General features: G+C 44.1%; 1 protein-coding gene across 8 annotated transcripts in view; it reads left to right on the top strand.

The window, feature by feature from the left end:
• si:ch211-285f17.1 (sickle tail protein homolog) overlaps positions 1–19,051 on the top strand; it is a 120,665-nt gene that overhangs the window by 12,556 nt on the left and 89,058 nt on the right. For 2 of the 8 annotated variants that reach the window (XM_065948997.1, XM_065948995.1), the window contains exon 1: positions 12,911–14,393. The exons of 1 other annotated variant lie outside the window; for it this stretch is intronic. In XM_065948997.1, coding sequence (XP_065805069.1) covers positions 14,078–14,393 — 316 coding nt within the window. In that variant the 5' untranslated portion in view covers positions 12,911–14,077. Of the gene's footprint in view, positions 1–12,906; positions 14,394–19,051 lie in introns of those variants that run through there. 5 more of the 8 variants (XM_065948998.1, XM_065948994.1, XM_065949000.1 and 2 more) reach the window with 5 other exon arrangements.

Below are 19,051 nucleotides of genomic sequence, written 5' to 3'. Positions count from 1 at the left end.
CAGGGAGAGAGAGAGAGAGAGGGAATGACATGCAGGAAAGGATCGACAGGTCGGATTTCAACCCGGGCCGCCCGCTTGGAGGACCACAGCCTGCACACATGGGGTGTGCGCTTTAACCGCTGCGCCACCAGCAGCCTGTCGATGTTCCTTTATTGAAAAAGTGACATTCATATGATGTTAACCTGCAAGGACGACTGAGGGCTGATGTTGTTAGCAATGCTAACATTAGCATGCTTGGCAAACCTTTTTGACATCATTTACACATGGACAAATTTAACCCACAATGCACTGCTTTGTGGTTCCCCTCCCTCGTTTTGTTTGTTTAACGGACCAGAGTTCGGTTCTTTGGTCAGCACCAGAGTTCTTTTGAGGATTCACAACACCTCAACCCCAAACGAACTATCCAACCAGAGTTCGTTTCAAACAGCTCAGGTGTGCGATCCACCTTAAGACAAACTTTATGACCTCATACTTTTAAAGACAGTCTGGTGTTTCACTTTTAAATAGTTTCAAAATCTTTTACAGTGTCTGGCAGCTGCTACTTTTTCATTATCTCCAAACAGCTGCCGGTTATCTTCTCCTTCTTCTTCTTTTCCTCCTTCCAGCAGAACGCTTATTCAGCAGCAGCCAATAACTGAGGTGAGGAGAAGTTAGCACCAACTTTCCGCCGACCTTCAGGGACCTTTTAGTCCCCCCCCCCGTCCCCCCGTCCCCCCCCCAACCCGTGAGTCACCAGAGCCCCCTGCGCCTTCCCTCAGAACTTGACACAGAATGGCGCCGGGGGAGTTTAATATCACGGGGGGGTTGTGGGTGCTCCTGACTGATAGAGGGTCTGGAGTTGGACTTTGATGTCCTTTGTGCTTCTTAATGAGGATCAGACTCCAGGGTTTTTTTTGGCCAAAGCCCCCCTCCCCCCCCCCCCGCCCCTCTTCTGCTCGAAGGGACACCACAAATTGAAGGACCAGTCTTACCTCAAGAGGAGGATTTTCACCCTCTTCTTCTACTCTTTTCTATACATGCCCCCCCTCCTCTTCCTCCTCTTCCTCCTCTTCCTCCTCTTCCTCCTCTTCTTCCTCCCTCTGCATTCTTTAATCGGCCTCTCAGGCACCCTGGGCGTCTCTGCGTCTCACAGGGAGTTAATTTGTTCATCATGGAGTTCTTTCCCTCTGAAGCCTTTTCATCAGCACCCCAGGGAGGTGTAGAGGTGTGCACATGGGAGACCAGGAGCTTGACACAGCACAGGAAACACAGCTAAGGGGGTCCAGCTGGCTCTCTCTCTCTCTCTCTCTCTCTCTCTCTCTCGACCAGACCTGAACACTGAAACGTGTGTAGACAAAACTTCAGCGAGAGCACAGGGTCAGGGCAGATGTCGGACAAACCCCCTGACCCGACTTCTGAAATTAGAAGTAAAACCAGAAACATGTGTGCGAGCGTTCTTGTTAGCTCGCCCTTTCCTGCTGAAAAAGACATCTTGATGAATTCACCCGGGAAACAAAGACACACTGTAGTGTCACTGCTATTCCTGTTTTGCAAGGCTCAAACTTATTTTTCTGAATGACACTTGTAGAAACTCATTTTCCATCAAGCTGGCCTGAGATTAAGAAGATGAACAACATATGTTGTGGCATTAGACCAAGAGAAATTAAGAAACTCATTTGTCCTACTCTATTTATACAGATTGGCTAGTTGCTATGCTAACACTTAATATAGGCTACTAATAACGTTATCATGCTGCAGTGAATGTGATTTATATACTCAACAACACAAACTACAAGATATTACAACACTTGTATTAACAGAATAAACACGATAACAACGACTAAAGTTACATTTAAGCAATAGCGGTATCATTTGCGATGGATTGTGGGATGTGTAGTTCCTTGACTCAGGGAGTAAATATGTGCACAGTCTTGTTTACCTTTGACCTTTTCTCTGTTTTTTTGATGCTGTTTTTGCGCCAATTCAATTAAAATTCAATTCAAAAAACTTTATTTGTCCCCGGGGGGCAATTCAAAGGCAAACAGAGCAGTAAATTAACAACAGAGCAGGTAGACGAAACATTTTAAACCTAAAATATAAAGTCTCAATTTAAATACAACTTAAAGCTTAAACTTCACTTAAAAATACAAAATATGAAAGAGTAGATATAAGTGGACAGTGATCAGACTAACAGATGTAAACAGAACTGTGTGCAGTAAATGATAAATAATAAATATATATATACAGAGCTATGTGCAAGTAAGCAAATATTAAATGATAAGTTATTAAGGTGAATAATGGAACAACAGAACTAATATATACAATATAACTGTAAAGGTAAAAGTGAGATAAAGAAAGTGACCGTAGTGCAATGATGGATAAGAAACAACAGGAATAAAGTAAGAACTTTATGAATACTGATGTAAAAAGGATAAAGTGATGTAGTGCAGAGGCAAATAGAAAAGGAAGTCGATACAGCGACAGTCGAATGTTTTATAAGTGTCACAACATACGCTCTTCTCTCTGCTGTAGAGTTCAGACTCAGCATTTTTTGTTTTCATTTTGTAACAATTAGGTTCAAGTCGGTGCTATTTCCAGCAAAAGGAGCTTTACTGTTAATTGGTGTTACGGCCATGGAGGATATAGTCATAAAAGTTGGAGCTCATTATTCCTGTAGGAGGACTATATAATGAAGAGAAGTGGAGGTTTAGAAACCGGATCTTTTGTCTGAAGAGCAGACACTCGACATCCTGCATGACTATCGTATCTGCCCCCCCCCCCCCGTCCCCCGTCCCCCCCCCCGTCCCATCGTTTATATTGTGTTGCAAATGTCCCTGATGTATTTTTAAACCAGCTCTATTTAAAGCCTCATATTTAGTGCCCTCCTCTTGTGTCTTCATCACTTTGTGTCCCTCTGCGTCAGATGCTTATCTCTGTCCGGTGTTTGTCATGCCCCCCCCCCCCCCGGCCTTTGCTGTCGGCTCAGCAAAACGCTGCTGCTGACTGAAGCCGTGTGTGTCCATACACGTGTGTGTGTGTGTGTGTGTGTGTGTGTGTGTGTGTGTGTGTGTGTGTGTGTCAGTCGGAGGACTTCCTGTTGTGTTGTGACTTGGATGCTGGAGTTTGCTGCCACTGCAGTTCACTTGTGCTTCTTGTTCCACTGTTGCTCAATAGTTACGGACACTTTTTGGAGCTGCACATACTTCACTATCCTCTCGCTGGGTTTGCGAGGCTGATACTGATGATTAATTTTTAACGGGCAAAATTCTCAGATTACAATATGGTTATATCAAGTATGTGACTTTTGGTGCTGGAATTGTAAATAATTGTAATAATAAACTTCCATGTGCTGCAGACGTAATGAAAGTTTTGTAAAGTAGCATGAAGAACCCCCCATTTATCGATATGATCATAAGAAGTTTGGTATGAAAGAGTTTCATCATATCATATGATAAATGCCCATGTCTGTCAGAGTTATCGACGGACAGATTTCTCTTTAAGTATCTAAATCTCCTGCCGGATGGTGCCAGCTTAGTGTCAGCGTGGAGAGGACACTGTATGAAGTCTCGATGTTCGTCTCTTATAAAAGGACAGAGATGAATCCGGTATCTTAATGTCAATGCTTTTAACAATATGTTCCAACCTACAGTATTTTATCTCCAAATGGAAGGCAGGTAATAATAGCAAAGGTAAGGACAGATTCCTCCATGACATTGTAAAAAAAAAAAAAAGCGACATTAATTTGCATCCTCGGAGGAGCTGCAGACGCTGCCGTGCTTTTCTATTTTACCTATATCTATATTCACCGGTTTGACTCACGTCCAATCGTTTAATTGTATCCACTCCTAAACTCACCTGCTGCTCTCTCATTGGCTGGAGGAAACACACCAGCTCCCCGCTCAGAAACACCACGAGTCAACCAGAACAAATCAGAACAGTAAAATCCAATCAGAGGACAGAGTCTCTGCAGACAGTCACCACCACACATGTACGGAGGCCCAGAAGGGACGATGGAGCAGCTTCACTTTAGGAGAAGTCTGTATTTTATTTTGAAGGAACCAGCCAGCTTCACTTTAGGAGAAGTCAGTATTTTATTTTGAAGGAACCAGCCAGCTTCACTTTAGGAGAAGTCTGTATTTTATTTTGAAGGAACCAGCCATCTTTACTTTAGGAAAAGTCCGTATTTTATTTTGAAGGAACCAGCCAGCTTTACTTTTGGATAAATCTGTATTTTATTTTGAAGGAACCAGCCAGCTTTACTTTTGGATAAATCTGTATTTTATTTTGAAGGAACCAGCCAGCTTTACTTTAGGAGAAGTCTGTATTTTATTTTGAAGGAACCAGCCAGCTTCACTTTAGGAGAAGTCTGTATTTTATTTTGAAGGAACCAGCCAGCTTTACTTTTGGAGAAGTCTGTATTTTATTTTGAAGGAACAAGCTGCTGACTCTACAATAACGGATTCTTATCAAACATGTTTGTCATACATTTAAAAACACTTTCACCAGAGTTTCACCAGAACCCGACGTTTCAGGTCTACATCCTTAAAAAAAAACATTTTAAATGGATTCAAGGATCTTTTTTATGTCTCTGATCTCACACTCCAGTAATCCTTTTCAGCTCCGCTCTACATCACACAGCACCGTCATTTGTTTTTAACTCGATCCCGCCAACTTTCTCATGACTAAGAATTTGAAACATCATTCATATTCATGTGTCATCCTCCATCCTCCGACTCTACTCGCAGCAGAGATGCTCAGTGAGGAATGAAAGATGTATGGACCGCTGCATGACCGGCTGGCTTAATCTAACCCTTGCAGACACAGGTTATAAAGATTTACAGATATTTAAATTAGTCATTGGGTTTAATAGACTCGGTGGTGGTGAGGTCATACTTTCTATAAACACATCAGATTTTTTTTACAAGCCACAATCCGGTGAATTATAAGTGACATATTTCTGCCACTGTAAAATTCCCACCATATGTTCCACATAGTTCGACTTCAGTCTGCTTCACAACACATCATATAAGCGTAATGATTGATGCGTTTTGGGACGTTAAATGAAATGGTTTCCACCGGTGAAAGTATGCAAATTTATGGGGACGATAATCTGTCATTTGAAAACTGTCAGCTTGATTTAGAGACTCGAGCCACAAAAAACCCTCGCATGAAAATCTACTTTCTTGGCAGGCATGTGTACACACAGACATGAACAAACACACACACACACACACACACACACACACACACACACACACACACACACACACACACACACACACACACACACACACACACACACACACACACACAGATTATTCACAATCCCCCCGAGAGCGCTTAGACAAATGGCATTTTCACATGTGAAAGGTCAAAAATGAAATAGCCGGTGTGAGCATAAATTTGGGTACTGTACAGTTCCTGTGATGGAAAGGGATTCATGAGCGTGAAACATTATTTATTTTAGGTTGCAAAACCACCAGATTTACTGCTGAGAATTTATGCCTCACTGCGTTTAGGTTCATATCATTCAGTGAACAGATAATTCAACTGCAGGTTTCATCCTGTCGTCTTGTTTAAAGACTTTATATGTCATTTTTTGATCCAGCAGATGTCGCCCTTGAGCACCAGCATGAAAACAAAACAACTGGCGCTGCATTGTTGTGTTAGCATGCTAATGCTAGCGATCTTTATTCTGCTGGTATCTTCACACTGCATGTAAATTTACCTGAAATGAGCGTGATCTAGAAACACAGTTAAGCAGTGAGTACAGTATGTTATTCTTCTTTTCTCTAGTCCCTCAATTAAACAACTTTTATACACGAGGGGAGGAGTCAGCCGGCCGTCCGGGCGATGTAAACAAAGTGAAGATAGGACTCTGAAAACATGACAGACAGTGGGACTCGGGTGTTACACCCATTGTAGACAGTCATGACTCACAGAGTTATTTTCAGAGGAGATACTTGATTTCTACATTTAAGTGTGAAAAATCACATATAAAGACTTTAATTCTCTGAGTGTTCAGTTTATAGACCACTGCAGCGAGGATAACTCAGATATCAGTTACAACTTTTTTATCAGGATAAATCCCTTGGGATGTAACATCTCGCTTTCAAGGGTGTTTGAAGCCTGAGTGATGTCACCCGTCTGTTCCTGCAGGGACGCGGTGGCGGTCTCCATGCTGGAAATGCTGTCTCAGTCTAACTTTCAGTCAACCTAACGACAGGCTGAGAGCTGGAGCTGAGGCGGGTTTTAAACCTCCTGACAAACCGTTACACCGCGCCCACCTGTCAATCGTGTCCGCTACACGCCTTGTTGTGAATAACTCTTGGTCATGCATGTCGTGGCCGTGCATGATTTGTCAGTCGAGTTTTGGTCGGGTCATGTTTTGGTGGTGCATGTCTTGACTTGACTGTTTTGGTGACGTATGTGTGCAAAAAGCAGCTTTTCCATCTGAACCCTGAATAAAAACACAGCTCAGAATTACTTTTAGAAATCACATCCTCAGTTATACTACAATATAGTGTGACCGACATGTCAACACGTTTATTGTTGTTTCACATTTCATCATGAAAACATCCTCTTGTCCTTTTTGATGGATTTTATCATCAGACATAAAACTGTTTCTATGAAATGTAAAGAAAAAAAATAAATTTATCACCATAACATCCAGACAGTAAGACCAGCTTCCTGTACTGGTTTCAGAATCATCAACATGCTTTCTCATGCTTTATAGCAGCAACGTGGCTTTTCTTCCCAGAAAGATGCTGCAGTTACAGAATTCAGCTCGTCCTCCTCCTCTCTATCTCTCTCTCCCTCTTTTCTCTCTTTCCTCCCGCATCCAGGACATCGAACTAAAAATCAATACTCCATAAAGAGAGAGGAGAAGCTTTTATTTACATCAGTGTGAATGGAGATAGGTGGTTTGTCTCTCCTCATATCCACTGGCTTTATAGACTTCAGGCAGACGCTTTCTTTTCCCCCCCTCCAATAACACACTCGACAGGCTGTCCAGATAAGAAGCTGAACTCTCCTCAAAAATGCTGAGGCATATGAAGGAGAGGACTATCCACCGCCTCGGGGGGAGAAGCTGGATGAAAGTATAGAGTTTTAGAGGTAGACGTTTCCAAAACAATGTCTGTGCCCATTGAGGACGAGGAGCAGGAGTGATTCATAAGGCCACAGGGGGGCCCCAGAGACAGGCCATACGACGGAGTAAAAAGCTCCTGATGACACACTGTGGCACTAAATGCAGGATCCCTTCTCACTGTATAAGCTGCTAAAACAACCCAGTGCTGACTCTTTAAGCGTCATATTTTTTTTGCTGCTTCACATCAAGTGAATTGTGGGGAACGTTTGAGGAAAAAAAAAAAAACATTTTCTGTTTCAGCATCTTTTACAGTAATCCTCTTACGGCTCCATGTTAAGAAGGGCTTCTATACTTACTTCCACCAGAAAGAGACGACGTGACTTTGTTGCCTGAAGCAGTTTTTTTGCCTGTTTGGAGCTTTTTCCCAACATTGCAGCACGGTCGCTTAAAAAGGATGCAGCATCTAAAGTGTCTATATGACTCGTAGTTTTTTGCACATTTTACTGCATTTCTTTTCTGTTTTATGTCACTTTATTGAACCAGGTTCATCCCATTGACGTTAAGAACCTCTTTGCATAGGGAGACCTGGACGAGACCGCCAGCAGCACAAACACAAAGATATACACAGAGACACAAAGGGAGGCAAAGTACGATTCACAAAAACTCTGGAGCAGCCCCCGAGCTACTTAGACAGTAGCTCAGTCTGTAGGGACTGCACCAGTTCAAGTCCCGGTGCGGACCAAGTATTGAGGTTGGTCTGGTAGCTGGAGAGGTGCCAGATCACCTCCTGAGCACTGCCGAAGTGTCCTTGAGCAAGGCACCAAACCCCCTCCCCACCACCAGCTCAGGAGCGCCCACTGTGGGTCACCCTGACATCTCCATATGATCCTGTTTGTGTCTATATACTTCAGCCTATGTGTGTGTTGCTGCTACAGAGTGTAAAAACTTAAATTTATCAATAAAAAAGTAAAATCTTAGTAAAAAAAAAAACCAAGTCATTATGGGCCAGCACACGGCAGTAAGAAATTCTACAATTTACTTAGCAGACTCTTTTATCCAAAGCGACGTACATCAGAGAGTAAGAACAACACAAGCAAGGATCTAGAAAAAAGGGAACAATGTGAGTAAGAGCAAACGATCAGCTTTGAGTCTGATTGGACACACAGGTGCTGACAGGAAGTGACCAGAGGGGAGTGTAGTGAAATGTGAAATGTGTTCTTGGTCTGGAGGGTGATATTTTTTTTCAACATAATGTCAAAGGAATTTAAGAAATGCTGCCAAGAGGGAGTCCCCGCCTGAGGTGAACTATATTGGGGGTTCTCGGCTTGGTAAGGTTTGGGAGCCCCCCCCCTTCCCTGTTTCAGCAGATGGTCTCTAACTCTGCAGAGCGTCCTCGATCAGTCTCGTTTCTTTAATTGAAAGTTGATGATACCGGCAGAGACACGGGCCCTCTGTCTCCTCCGTCCTGAGTGATCGGCAGCCCGTCTGCCCGTCTGCCATGGCTGCGTTCACTGCAGCTTAGTGCGGCAGATAATGTGACATGTTGGGTGTCTTTCTTTCCCCGGGGAGCTGCCTGGGTGTTAGGGACTAATTGGTCCTAACTGCCTTTGCCTCACATATATAGACTTCTTCTTCTTCTTCTGCCTGTGGGTCACACATCAGATAGAACTACAGAGATAGAGATTCAGATTCTGTGAACTAGTAAAAAGTCTCTGATTGAATATTGATTGTTTCCTAGGTTGAGTTATTCCGTAGAGCAGAAAGTTTTGGAGTCCTCTCAGTGATTTCCTTTTCTGTGTAAGACGTCCTAAAGATTTACTTTATCATGCAGCGGTTTCTTTGTGTTTTAAAGTGTTTGCTTTAAAAGATTCTTCAGTGGTATTTCTCTCCCTCTCGCTTCTTCTTTCTGCATGTTTGGCTCGGCTCGTCTGTGTTCTGGTGGTCCCGACTTGCTCAATAACATCGCTGTGTGTGTGTGTGTGTGTGTGTGTGTGTGTGTGTGTGTGTGTGTGTGTGTGTGTGCCCTCAGAGCCAGACACAGCAGCTGATTTAGAGTGAGTGTAACAGTCAGTAATGAGTCATGATATGGTCGGGAGGGAGCGCTGAGATGGAATGTAGGAAGAGAAACAAGCAACCCCCGAGGGCTTGGAAAACAGACTCAACCTTAATCCTGAGCAGAGAGGTACACGGCTCACCCCCCCCCCCCCCCCCCAAAACATCTTCTCAAATCCTCCGACGTAGCTCACCACCAGGTTCTGTAAAAACATCGCCTTTGGATTTACGCTGCTCCATAAAGAGCCGGTCATTCTGTCTTTAAATCTATATATTTATATGAGCAGTGCATCAATTAAGCTGAAAGAGGCTATAAAACTCCTTAAAGGAAGAATGTACGACATGTAACACATCAATAAATCATAAAGTCTATCCTGTGTAAATGTGTCTCTGAGTCCTGACTGTCTACAATGAGGGAGAAGCTCGAGTCCCGCTGGCTGTGTTGTTGTCAGAGCCGTGTTTACATGGACGGGACGGCCGGCTCCTCCCCTTGTGTATAAAAGCTGTTTTAGTCAAGAACTAGAGAGAAGAAGAAGAACATACTCACTGATTATTTGGATGTTAGTAAGAGTTTTTAGATCACGCTCATTCTGTGTCAGTTTACATGAAATGTGAAGCTACGAGCTAACTAAAGAGCGCTAACATTAGCATGCTAACACAACAATGCAGCTCGAGACAAGGACGATTTTTTCAGCCACTTAATGTTTAATTATGGTGCCTTCCAATTTGATAACTCCTGTGTGCAGTCATGAGTGGAGGGGGGGTTGGAGGTGTGTCTCTGGAGGAGAGCGGAGGCTTCAGTATGGAGGAGGCGTGGCCTAACAGCAGTTTGTTTTGGTTTCACGCTGGTGCTCAAGGGCGACATCTACTGGATCAAAAAGTCGCACATTCTTCTTTTAAAAGTGAAGGCGTAGTAGCGAGTAACCCCTGAAATCTAAATCACATTCTCCAGAGTCTGTTGCATTCCACTGTAAGATTCTTGTTTATATCAAAGTTAAAATGTTTGAAAAAACTGCAGATTTTTTTTACACCAACAGCGGCCTCAGCTTGGGCAGCGACTCATTTATAACCGCTTCCTCCCTTTAAAAAAAAAAAACAATAACCTCCAGACAGAAGCGTGAGTTCATTAGAGAAATACCACAGATGCACTCAGACAACTCTCGCTGAGCCCACCAGCCTCCTCAAATATGTGCAGCAGCCCCCTCCCCTACAAGCATGAATCATACGGGGGGTAAAAAGCAGGACTTGTGGAATTCTTCTGCACCGATATATTTCCATAACCGCTCATCCCACTGCTCCACATCTCAAACTTCTCCAACACCAGACGGCCGCCGCCGCCGCCTCATTAGTGAAACATTAGTCGCCTCTTTGGCGTTTTTTTTGGAGGCAGAGTGTTCTCACCTCAGACGGCTGCGGGTGGCACTTTCATCATTCGTGGGGGGGTCATTATTGTCTGAGCTAAATCCAACCCCTCAGATAATCATCATCTTTCACAAGTTGTTTTTTTTAAAGGTTGAAATATTTGCGGTTGCTTTTTTTTTTTTTTTTTTTCCAGGTCTAGTTTTGAAATGCAAATTGATTCCATGGCTGGATAGTGTGTCAATGTTTTGGTTTGTTTTTGGATACGTAGACGTACTTTATGATCTATCACGTTGCACAAAATCACAGGCTTAATCAGGAAACTCAAATTATATCCATCCCTCTAAATGCCATGTTATTTCAAACCTTTGAAACAAGTTCCCGTCATTCTTCTTCTACCGTACAGTCAGAACTGGCTTCAAGCCTGGGAGTCCACACAGAGGGCTTTCATTTACTCCCAGCATATACACACACACACACACACACACACACACACACACACACACACACACACACACACACACACACACACACACACACACACACACACACACACACACGCAGAACGCCATATAACCATGCGATGAGAAAGTTAGCATTAACTCCCTCCCTGAAGCCTATATGCAGCGTGTGTTTCCCGTGGTCAGATTTTTTTTTCAGGTCTGACATAATCCTCTGTACTACGACGCTGCTGGTAAACATAGCGGCCAATCTGATGACGCACAAATATAATCTGGCACAACTCTGATATTTAATCTTATGGAAATGTCTCTCTGGTCTTTTTCTTTTTCTCTCTTTTTTTCAAAAAATCCGTCAGACATGCACGCAGCGGTTCCTGTGAGGTTCTTTAGCCACGCCGATTTTGTCAGCAAACGGTTCAAAGTATGTAGGTCAATCTGCTCTGCTCTTTTTATCTAAAGCCATGCAGATACATTGAAATATGATTAGTATGTTTCACATCTATACAATCAGTGATGGCTGTCTGAGGTGCTCAGAAGGGTTAGTAGGCAAAAGGGCAATCACAAGGAGAGAGAGGGGGGGGGGCTGGGTGTGGAAGAACTGATCAAATCTTGAGTGATTTTTTTATTAACCTCTGAATCCCTGTTTAAACTTCTACCATGAATATAATCATCTTCTAAACTCAGCAGCCGATAGGAGAGGGCATCTCATCCTGCTCTTTTTATAATAGGGACTTCTAACTGGGATGCATTTTGTCAAATCGTCTGCGTGTAAATCCATGCCTGTGCTGCTCCGCTCTATGTGGATTGCTGCTCTTTTGTAACATGTTGCCTGCGCTGGACACGGTTGATCCTTTTGCTCGCTGTAATCCATTTTTTCAGGTTTTTTAGTTGGTGAGCACGCAATAGCATCCCAGCACTTCAGCATGTCGAGGCGTCTTAAACAACAAGTGTCACAGGTTAGGTGACCTGTCTACACACTGTTAGTCCAATTAGACAAGTTTATAGGATTGTTCTGTTGTGCACTTTCCAGACGCAACAGTGTCAGCATAATGTGCTTTTACAGAAAGAATCAAGACCTGTTCCTCTCAAAACTCTTTCCTTAAAGTCTTTATTTGTTTTTTTCACACTTAAATATAATATAAATCAAGTATCTCCTCTGAAAATAACTCTGTGAGTCATGACTGTCTACAATGGGTGTAACACCCGAGTCCCACTGTCTGTGATGTTTTCAGAGTTTTCAGAGTCCTATCTTCACTTTGTTTACATCGCCCGGACGGCCGGCTGACTCCTCCCCTCGTGTATAAAAGTTGTTTAATTGAGGGACTAGAGAAAAGAAGAATAACATACTGTACTCACTGCTTAACTGTGTTTCTAGATCACGCTCATTTCAGCTAAATTTACATGCAGTGTGAAGATACCAGCATAATAAAGATCACTAGCATTAGCATGCTAACACAACAATGCAGCGTGAGTTGTTTTGGTTTCATGCTGGTGCTCAAGGGCGACATCTGCTGGATCAAAACATCACATATAAAGCCTTTAATGGTTTAAAGTTGTTGTTTTTATTGCTTTATCTCTCCGTCCTCACGACGACCTCATGTTGTGTCTGTGCTGCTCTGGTTGTGATAACTGTACTCTAGAGGACATTTCTGTGTCAGACAAAGACAAATGTTGGTCGTGATTTGTCAAGAAGAAGCAACGTCAAAGCTTCTTGAGAAAGTTGAGTTTTTATTTTTAAGGACAGAGGGGGAAGAAAGAAAAAAAAAAAGCGGGGAAGAAACGCTCTGATCTTCTCTCCCGTGCTGCGTCTCTCTCTCAGAAAACTCCGGCTGTATTTTTTTCTCGTCACAGCTGATGCCTTCGGTGCAAGAGATCAGAACAGCTCCACTGTGCGTCTCTTGTGTACACACACACACACACACACACACACACACACACACACACACACACACACACACACACACACACACACATGCTGGTACGCTCCCTTCCTTTTGCGCTCTTTAATTTTCAGTAAATTCCAGCAGTGAATGTGGGGTTTGGTGTGTTTGTGCGGTTGCGTTTCTTTGCCTCTGGTTGCATGAAAAATCTCTTTGCATGTGTTTGGAGAACAGACCGTTTGGAGTAGTGGGACAAGACACGGACAGAGAGAGAGAGATGAAGAAGAAAGAGGAAAAAGTAGGACGAGGTGAAGCCGGGGATTGTACCAAAGTGTGTCTTTGAGCGCTTGGCCGATGACGTGAAGCGCTGCACACACACACACACACACACACACACACACATCTGGAACAGCTTGAGCAGCTGCACCTGAAGACAAGGGCTCCTCCACAAAGCCTCTGCCGGCACTTTCTCTTTCTCCCTCGTGCCCTTTCTTTTTTCTTTTTTCTGTCCCTAAATCTTTCCCTCTCTCTCTCTCTCTCTCGCTCTCTCTCTCTGGTCTCCGCCTGCCTGAGCGCTGGAATTGTTACCCGCTGAGCATCGGCACAGAGGAGCGAGTGAACCGGAGCGAAAAAGAGGAGAGGAGGAGAGGAGAGGGAAGGCACAAGAGGACAGAAAACATGGGGAAGAATTACAAGGCGTGAGGTAGGAGCAGAGTTGACAACCTTATTATGAGTGCGGGTGAGGGAAGAGAGAGAGAGAGAGAGAGAGAGAGAGAGAGAGGGAGCGGGGGGATTTACTAAAAAAAAATGACAGGGAAGGAGAAGGAAAGAGTGTGAAACACGGGAGGAGAGGCGAGAGGAGGGATTAAGAAGCCGGGATGTGCTTACACTAGAGACCTGAGTTTCTGTTTGCTTTTGGCACAGCACGCCTTGTCACTCTACAGGTTTTATCTACACACACACACACACACACACACACACACACACACACACTCACACTGTTTGCTTTGGAGGATGATCCCAGGAGGCCACGCCAGGAGAGGAGAACACCTTCCAAGGACTGATTAACCCCCCACCCCTCACCCTTCTTCCCAAAAGTGCCCTCCCTCTCTCTCTGTCTCCGGCCCACTCAGCCTACCTGCACTAGTTACAACTCGCTGGAAGCTGCAGAGTCACCGAGTCACTCACTGATTGCTCAGACGCCTTTGGATTTGGCTGGCTGAGAAAGACTTGAGGAGCCCGTACTGACCTGCAGGATGTCCAAAGCCTCCAGGCTGGCTCGCCCCCCTTCTTCTTTGGGATCTGGATCCAAGCTGCCATCGCCGAGGAAGGAATGCCCCGGCACGGGTCGAGCCCGGGTGGTGAGCGTTGGGGAGAAGCTGATGAGGGCAGGTAGCGATGGGGTCCTGAGCAGACAGAAGTCTCTGACGGCCTCTGTGCAACAGGAGAAAGCACAGAAACAGACCCAAGTAGAAGCTCAGGCCCAGAACCAGAGTCAAGGAGAGAAGGGCGAGAAAATGGAGATGGTCCACCCCAAGAGCAGGATCAGTCCACCTAAAGGCTCTCTGCGCAGTAAGTAATGCACCAAACTTTATGACCTGAAGGTCAACTTGGCTCCCATGATTCTTTGCTCTACTTTCTTGAGTGATCTGTTCTCATGAGAAACTTTGATTGTTGACTGAAAGCAACAATCGACAACTGTCAATCATTGTTGTTGCATTTTAGAGTGAGATCCAATGCTGGTTTGTCAGATATTATCTGTCCTTTATCTACATATCACTCATCATTTTATTCGTCTCTTCTTCTTGTTTTTATCGCTCGTTCTTCATCCATTGCGTTCCCAATCACTGCATCCAGTACGGGGTTGGATCAGGTCTTCTTGAAGGTTATCTTGGATCTTCTTCCTGTCACCAGGGCACAGGGATTGGAAGCTCCAGTTAAGCATTTCCAATTAACGAGCATTTCAAACCAAAAAAAGATTCCACTGAGTTAATAAACAGCAAGTGTCTCGCCTGAAGGAAAGCCATGTTGCTCCAGATACCACGAGGTCCAGTTTGAGTCTTGGAGGTCTCAAAGTCCTCTCTTGTGTGATTGTACAACTCTGGGAAGTGGTCGCATGAATGCACACTCCAGAGGTTTCAATCAAGTGGTTAGAGTTGCCAAGTTTGTTTTGGTATAATCTGTGCTGATGTTTAAATCTGGTAGAAAGTTAAAGCATTACATTTTATCTTTTTTGAATGCACACTTTGTGAAAAATCATAACCTTGCATCAAGAGGTTGCAAAACAAACTGAGGTTAAACCTGGTGTAGCTACTTTTTCTTTCCCTTGATGCCTTGTGCTTTCAAATCCTGCTGTCTTTGTTTCATTTGAGTTCATGAGGAAGGTTCATTTTTTTGGGAAACAGAAAATATATCGTTGCCTTGCTGGAGGAAAAGAGGAATAACTGCTCATGTGATTTCTGTCACTATCCCTCTGCATCTGTCTCTACGGGGGGCAGATTAAGAAACGGGGGCAAAGGGGTTTAAGAAAGTGGTCTTATCATTCCCTTTTGGCCGTCTCACCACATTCCTGACTCTGCAGGGTGCCGGCTCTCACGGTTTTTGTCAGGTCACCTCACTCTCTCTCTGTGTGGAATAGAACCAAAAAAAGTTGTTGAGATGTGTGAATACTGTTAAGAGTTTGATTGACAGAGCAGACATTTCTCCCTCTAGTTGTTGAAATGTTTCCTGTCAGACACCCTTGAATCACACTTGACTGTGCAGCTTGTACTCAAAGACATCAATGTGAAGGTGCAAAGGGGGGGGGGGGGTCTGAGTGTGTAGATGTGTGGGGCTGAGTCAAGTGAGAGAGTGACAGAAGGAGGTCAGGAATGTGAGCGAGGCATGCTGGGAAATCAACAGGTCCTGAGCTGTGTCTTGTGTGTGAATCCTCCCTGCACTAAACACAGGTTATGGGTTACAAAGGGGGGGGAGGGGGGGGGGGGCAGGTTTGTACTGGAAACCAGATGTTCTTGTCCCTGTTGCTTCCTCCTTCTTTACACAAATAAAAAGGTGTTTGTGCAGCGACAAGATTCATTTCTCCGACTTTAGGGTCTTCAGTTCATTCATGTGAGCCGACAAAAACACAGATAAGAGTTTACAAGACTTTCAGAAAAAAAAGAGTTGAGTGCTTTTTGAGGATTTTAATTGAGACAAGCGTTTTCTCTCTAAGGAAACTGTAGATGATCAAAACCTTCTAAATCTCGACGTCTTCCTCCTCACATCCTCCCTCGCTCGCTCATCTCTATTCTCGCTCACTTTCATGCTTTTTTTTCTCTGTCTTCTCTTCTGTTGTCATTTAGCTTCTCCTCTCTCTGCATCTTTCTCCTCTCACACTTCTTTTTCTTTTCTCCCCGTTTGACAGCAGTTGAATCGGCTGTTTGAAATATGCTGACGTCACACGAGCGAGCGTATATACGCACAGAACCCACAGAAGAGCATCAAATGGAATAAATGAACCGTGTGTATTCTTGGCTATTCGCGTCCTTTCCAAGTATGAGCACACAGACGAGTTTTGCTTCTTGTTATTGGACAGTAGCTTTGAAGTTCCATGTTGAAAAAAGGAAGAGCTCAGATAGTCCTGCTTCTCTCGAAACTCGCTGCACTCTCTTGGTTCCACCAAGCCTTTGATATATATAATACTTTATTTTCAACATGCTATGCAAGGTCTTCACTTTAGGGAACGGGCTACTGGCTGCATGGAGTCAGTATTTGAATTTTAAATAGGCCAGCACAATTAAATCCCAATCTTTGAAGGCTAATGGGCAGCCCATTATGTTCACTCTCCACTTTTGGCTCGCAAATCAAACGAGGACGGTAAATATAGGCGGTTGAAAACCAGGTGCCGGGTCTCTATCTCCCAGTCACAGGGCATGACGACCGCCACAGCTCTCAGGCCCCGCAGGCCTCGGACCGAGCTGATGCACACTGCACCAGCCAGACGATGAGTGCGTGTGACAGGTGACATTTCACCGTGTGAAAGCTTCAGAGATGACTGCTGCTCGCCGAAGGGCCCCAATTTCAGTGTTAAAGTGGCAGCTTCCTTCCTCCTGAAAAGCAAAATCTTTTCTGACATTTTCTGTGCAGCTGAAGATGTAACATGACTCTCAAGTAAAAGGTTCAAGTTTGTGCTTTCTTTTGATACTACAGTACATGACACTGCATCAAACACTCTCTCCTGCAACATGACGTCTGATTCGTCCTCGACTTCTCTGCGGTGCTCTCTTTAATTTATTATATGCAAATGCAATGTCGAAACCCAAACATCACGCCCATGTTTGTTTTCATCTTCAGCCTCCACACTTAAGAGAAGGCTCTCAGCTGGATCCAGGCTGCAGCAGGAGCATTGCAAAGTCAGGCTCTGATACCACCTGGCTGGCAAAATTGTTTGAAAAAATTGTCAGATGGGTTTGAGGTCAACTCTCAAAACATGAATCTTGAATTGTACACAAGTGAAAGAGTGATAAAGGGTCTTGTTTTGTCTGTGCACTAAGCACACGTGTGACTGTACGGATCAAGAAAACTACACTATGTCTCTCTGTTCTACAGCAACCTTTGTGTCCAAAATGATGATAATTATAGAAGGTGAAACGTAGTACAACATATCCCCCAATAAAAGTAGAATCAGCAAGTTAGATTGTGGAGAACACCCGTTCAGAGTCGAACAGATGTTCCTGGTACACACAAATATTTGCGAGCCAGCTTGGAGAGTTGCAGGTGTCTCCATCAAAGCATCGGCAGTGGACCGCTGTATGCAGAGAAACGAGTCTACCTCATGTAAGATTACATCTCCTGAATCACGCCCTCGTTGCTTTTGCCACAACATTGCTGTCTTCATTTACTGAGGTCAAGAGTGCACGCAAAGGTCAAGTAATGGCGAGATCGCCCCCTGCTGGATCAAACTGCAAACTACTTCAGATGGCCTGATGCACTGATAGTCTGTATATTTTGAATTTGAATGGCTCGGAACAGTGAGATTGCCTTCCTCATGTATGGAGAGCGGGAAGCCTGGGTTTGAGTCCGACCTGTGGCCTGTTGTTCTCTCTCTCTCTCTCTCTCTCTCTCTCTCTCTCTCTCTCTCTCTCTCTCTATCTATCTATCTATCTCTTTCTCGCTCTCTCTCTCTCTCTCTCTCGCTCGCTCGCTTTCTCTCTCTCTTTGTTTCTGGTCAACTGTTCTGTCTCAATAAAGGCATAGAAAATAAATCTTTAAAAAAAATAAAAATAAAATGCTTTAACTTTCTACCAGATTTAAACATCGGCACAGACTTTACCAAAACAAACTTGGCAAGTCTAACCACTTGATTGAAACCTCTGAAAAAGGTTAAAGACTTAACCCTCTACTGCTCTTCTATCGGTCTCTGCGATCTCCAGACTCTCTTTGTGTCTCGATCAACTTGAAAGTATTTCACCTCTTGTGTAAACACATCCCCCCCCCCCCCCCCCCCCCCGTTGTGCAGGGATTTGTTTTCAAGATGCTCTTGCGATAAAGTCACTGCTCAGGTTTTTTTGGATGACCTCAGCGTCGCTTGCGGTGATTGAGAAGGTGAGTCAATAAAAGAAACACTGAGCCCTTCAGGGGCTTCATTTTACTTCACTCATCCAAACACATGCACTAAGCGCCTCTGTTGTTTCTCGCCTGATTTGGTTTTTGCAAGATTTGTTACAACATCAGAATCTGCAGAGTTGATTCAACTTGTTTTAAGCGTCAGAAGCAATCAAGATATTTTGCCTCGAGTATAGAAGTGTACATGTGTCCTTGAGTCTGTTAACATCAGTGTGTGGATGTGAATCATTGGCAGCAGACGCCTCACATGCCTCTACTTGTTTATGGTACACAGTATTAGTTTCCCTCACTCACTGTTGAGTAGTCTGTATCTACGACAGATGCTGCCTAAGTCCTTTTGGGGGCAAAAGGAGCAGAAACAGCCTCAGTGTGATGGGAATGAGTCGGAGGATCGGGATGTGATCACCCGTTTCTTTTGACATTGAAGCCAAGTGAAGGGATTACATTAATTGCAGCCTCTCGTGACTCTTTAAACCCTCTGGTTGTCTCTCTTCTTCTTTGACGACTATCAGGCACACTGCAACACTTATGAAGATTACACAACGCTCTCCCTTCACATCGAGCAGACCAATAAAACGTAGGTTTATCGTTTCTGATTCTTTGGTAATTCATTTTGATTAACCGTT

Source organism: Labrus bergylta, chromosome 20, assembly GCF_963930695.1.
Source record: "Labrus bergylta chromosome 20, fLabBer1.1, whole genome shotgun sequence".
In the NCBI taxonomy this organism is placed as follows: Eukaryota; Metazoa; Chordata; class Actinopteri; order Labriformes; family Labridae; genus Labrus; species Labrus bergylta.
Note: the sequence above shows the minus strand (reverse complement) of the source record. Positions and strands in the feature narration are given on the sequence as shown.